The following is a 4,597-nucleotide window of genomic DNA, read 5'->3' on the forward strand; positions in this document are numbered from 1 at the left end:
ATATACAGACACGATGTGAAAACATTGCCTTAGAAATAATACTTCAGTTTTAAGCTTTTATATCTTGTTACTCTTTTTTATGATCGTTAATGGGCTTTGAACTAATCTAAAGAGCAATTAGATTTAGCAATAATGTAACTCCTCCCATTAACACACTCCGCGGAGATTTGTTAGTTTATCTGAAAGTGACAATTTACACTGAAATTCAACGATTTAATGTAACAATATCAATACAAACAAATTCAACAGTTTTGACAGTTTATGTAAGAATGTTGTTTCACAAGTGAGGTGCCCTGCATGAAAGAGTCTTTGACTGTACAGAGTTCATGAATATTTAATGAGGCATGCAGGCTTCTGATTGGCTGTGTGCTGCGAAACAATGCATGGTCCTATTTTACTGCTGCATCATTTCTGATTTTGTACCTTTGTCTACGAGTTCATAACATGTTCGAAAGCTGCCCTAACCCTCTTTCCACATGACAAGCGTGAAATGATTTCAAAAGATAATAAACTATAGTATGAAAAGCTATTTTGACATACACTATTGCTGTTTTGGCCATTTAACTCAGATGCTCAGGATGACAGAGGTGTTAGGAAGACTTCATTAAATTAACTCTAACGTTAAATGGCTCCACATTAAATAAGTAAAATATAAAAAGTGGCACTAAAAGGCTCGGTGGTGCCCATTTCTGTCAAGAAATCAGATCAGCTCTTTATGCATGTGCCTCATGACGCTGAAGATGATGGTGTTGTGTTGAAGCAGTATTCACATGGTCTACCCCACCCTCACTCTGCTGTCAGACAGGAAACAAGGGGTTTGTCTCGGGGAGCATCGCCTCTCTGTGTCCCCCAGCAGAAGCACGAGCGTCGGGAGGCGCGCACCTTGGAGACGTCCAGCGCGTCCGTGAGGAAACGATGGAGACATGGCAAGCGCAGTTCTCCATATCTTGACGCCAGTGAATTAAACACTTATGTTTCATCCTCAAGAGCTTTAAAGACAGCTGGACCCTTTCGTTGAGAGAAGCGTGGTGAGTTCAAATTGCTCGATTTGATGCGCAATATGGAGACGCATTTGCGCAGGCGATATATTTGCAGAAGGAGAAAATAAATAGGACGACGCGTTTTGATTGCTGCATGTGCGTTTTTGCGCAACAGTGATTGAATGTGATTGAAATTCTCCTAAATAATCTAATACTGGTGAGTAGCCTAAAGTATTTTGCGCTGCGTGCAGAATTTGCAGTTAGTGTATTTGCACGAAAGTGCATGCAAATTGATGCAAAATAATAAAAATACAAGCATATAAGATATATCGTTTGCGGGTGAAATACATGGTTAGTAAAATGTCCTAAATACATATTTCTGCACTAAATCTCCTCTCTGCTTTATATAAGCTACTGTGGTTTAAAATGATAATAAATGCATAATATCTAGCACTCGGTAGGATATTTATTACAGAAACCAGAGACATCTCTGGTTCAAATTGTTTTTTTTTTGTTTTTTTGGTTCAAAGGCTAGTTCAAACCACCAATAAATCATCCTTTCTCCAGCCAGATTTTTCATGTCTACATCCTCACGTTGTGTCATGAGGGCAATATGCCAATATGATTCATAATAGCTGTATCCTATAGAATGACATTTTTACGAGTTATGAGGTTACAGCATAATAGGTGGGCTTTCATCGGAGAGATATTGTTGATATTGTTGCCCCCTGGTGGGGCTTGTTAGCAACGTTATTTGCTTTCAACCGGGTAAAAAATAAATAAATAAATAAAAAAATCAATAAGACCATAATTTTTGTTTGTGTGATGCACTCAGAATTTATTTTTAACACATTATAAAGTATTTTGGAATGTATAAAATAAATAGATCCATAATTATACATCTTGTTTTACAGTAGGCTACACGCAAAAACGGATTTTTATACATTACTTAATGTTACAATTGTAATTGGACTGATAATCCAAACTCACCACTTTCTAGTTTGCTTCCCCGTTACATCATTTCTTCCCATCACACTGAATCAAATTCTGCTTATGAGCAGCACTGTACACAGTAGAGAGAGAGCGACAGAGAGAGCAGCGAGGAGGAAGACCACTGAAGCAGCCAGTTATCAATTATGTAAGATCTTCTTCTGCACTTCTGTGAAACAGCGGTGCAAGCCTGGCAAAAATAAATAAATAAATAAATAAGAATCCTTATTGTTTACTGTTAAAGATAGACTCACCTGCGCTATTTTCCTTCCATTGCAACTGTTTTGAAGATTATTATCAAATTCTACTTGTCGTGTTGTACAGACAGATAACGGCATGTGAGTTTGTAATGACAAGAAAATGAGTGAATAACACTTTGCTGACTTCCCCACCAAAGGAAAGTTTTCATAGTTCCTTTAACTATTGTCATGTTCACAACGTAAGAATTGGGAACGATTTTAGTTTAGGAACGCCTTCTGGAGGGACTAAATTAGCTCGTACTCTGGAATAGGATATAACCCGGCACAACTGGAGCTACCAGTAACCTACAGTAAGTGTAAACTGATTGGCCAAATGCATGCTGTATGAAACAAGGCACCCACTATTAAAAAAAAACATGCAAACACACAGTTTATATACTTACTCCAGGAACATAAAAAACAGCATTGTGCTGCTTGAACACAGAAATCCAGGCATTCCCCGTCCTCCATCCTCCAGCTGTTGATGTTGTTGCTTGAATGGCATTGCTACTGATCAGAAAAATCTCTCTCTGGGAAACTGTAGTTCTCGGTGGAAAGTCTTGGTGGATAGTTTTTATATCCGACAGGTTCAAAAGCCCTTAATTATATAATGTTCATGTTATAGCCGTTCTATAGTTCTATTTTCATATATTTGTGTGTGTTAATCCCGTGATGTCCGTGTGTTTCACAGCTCTTCTGTAGCTGAAGAAAATGGATCCGTCCCCCACGAGGCAGCAGTACGGCTCCAAAAAGAGGGTTAAAATCCACCCCAACACCGTGACGGTGAAGTACGCCACGCATTTCCCCCAGCCGGGCGACGAGGGATACGACGACGCTCCATCCTTCGAGGACTTCGGCTCGTTCATGGACAACAACCCGAGCAAGAGACTGGTGTCAGAGAGCGGCCAGGGCAGGACTTTATTCGGCACTATGGATTCCCGTCCCAGAGCCGATCAGAGAGATAAAGGAGTGGGCGGTCAGCTGGCGAGCTTCGGCGAGGCCTCGGTCCTGGCGTCGCGGGTCACCTGGGGCGCCCTCTTTGGGGCGGCCATCGCACACGGATGCGTGGCCCTCATTACACGTCTAGCAGCCGACCGCTCCAAAGTGCCATCATTAGAGCTCATCTTCATCCGCTCGGTGATCCAGGTGTTTTCTATACTGGTGGTCCTCTACTATAAAGAAGATCCCTTCGGGCCCAAGGGCTACCGGCTGCGTTTGTTCTTCTACGGGATTTGCAACGTCATCTCCATCACGTGTGCATACACGTCCTTTGCCATCGTTCCACCCAGCAATGGCACCATCATGTGGCGGGCCACCACCACGGTTTTCAGCGCCGTTCTGGCTTTCCTGCTTTTAGACGAACGCCTCGGTTACACAGACGTAGTGACGGTCGTAGGTAGCCTCTTCGGCCTGTGTCTGGTCATGATCCCCAACATCGCAGACGAAGAAAAGTCTCCTCTGGGATTCTGGAAGGAAGCCTTCGGCTACACGATGACTGTGATGGCGGGTCTGACCGCCGCGCTGTCCATGATCGTGTACCGGGCCATCAAAGAGCGGGTCAGCATGTGGGCAGCGCTCTTCACCTTCGGCTGGACGGGAACCGTGTGGGGGGCGTCCACTATGTTCATCATGCAAGAGCCCATCATTCCCTTGGATGGCGAGACGTGGGGCTATCTCACGGGAATCTGCATCTGCTCCACCGTAGCGTTTCTGGGCGTCTACTACGCCCTCAACAAGTTCCACCCGGCTCTGGTCAGCACCGTGCAGCATCTGGAGATCGTGGTGGCCATGCTTCTTCAGCTCATCGTGCTGCGGATGATCCCGTCCGTGTACGACGTCTTCGGAGCGCTGGTCATCATGGTCAGCGTGTTCGTCCTCACGGGGCTCAAGCTGTACAGGGTGGGCCGGGCCATCCGACAAGATTACCAAGAGATTCTGGACTCGCCGATCAAATGAGAGCATCGAGTGTGTGTACTCGGGTGCATGAGGGGGCATGTATATGTGTGTGTGTGTGTGTGCACAGTGTTTCCCGGCCCCCTTTCTCTTACAAATGTGCAATCGTTGAATGTCTGGCTCTTCGGCCTTTGTTTCAGATCGTGTCGTTGGAAGAGTGCCATCGGTGTAATGTCTTTGCTAACTGTTGATGTGTGAAAATAAAAACAGTGATCCATAGTGCTCCCTCTGATAGCATTGATTTTCTTCTTGTGTCGCTGAAGCAAGAGTAAGAGGCAGCAGCCTGAGTCTATAACAAGCGGGTTTGGATACTCTTACAGATAAATCACAGTTTCACACACCAAATATTGAATTTGTTACACTTTTTGTTTTTGACGTTCAGTACTAATCCAGTGGTTCTCACTAACAGATCCGATTATTAACAATTTATTAAAT

General features: G+C 43.9%; 1 protein-coding gene across 1 annotated transcript; it reads left to right on the forward strand.

The window, feature by feature from the left end:
- Positions 1-554: 554 nt before the first annotated feature.
- On the forward strand, positions 555-4,384 carry slc35g2b (solute carrier family 35 member G2b). The gene is made up of 2 exons (XM_026200848.1): positions 555-1,028; positions 2,901-4,384. Exon 2 carries the CDS (start codon positions 2,921-2,923, stop codon positions 4,163-4,165), a length of 1,245 nt encoding a protein of 414 aa, XP_026056633.1. The 5' UTR covers positions 555-1,028; positions 2,901-2,920; the 3' UTR covers positions 4,166-4,384.
- Positions 4,385-4,597: the final 213 nt, after the last annotated feature.

Source organism: Carassius auratus, chromosome 24, assembly GCF_003368295.1.
Source record: "Carassius auratus strain Wakin chromosome 24, ASM336829v1, whole genome shotgun sequence".
Taxonomy (NCBI): Eukaryota; Metazoa; Chordata; class Actinopteri; order Cypriniformes; family Cyprinidae; genus Carassius; species Carassius auratus.

Bases quoted from the DNA above. Each gene is read 5' to 3' on its own strand.
- slc35g2b (XM_026200848.1), top strand. From the start codon at position 2,921: ATGGATCCGTCCCCCACGAGGCAGCAGTACGGCTCCAAAAAGAGGGTT.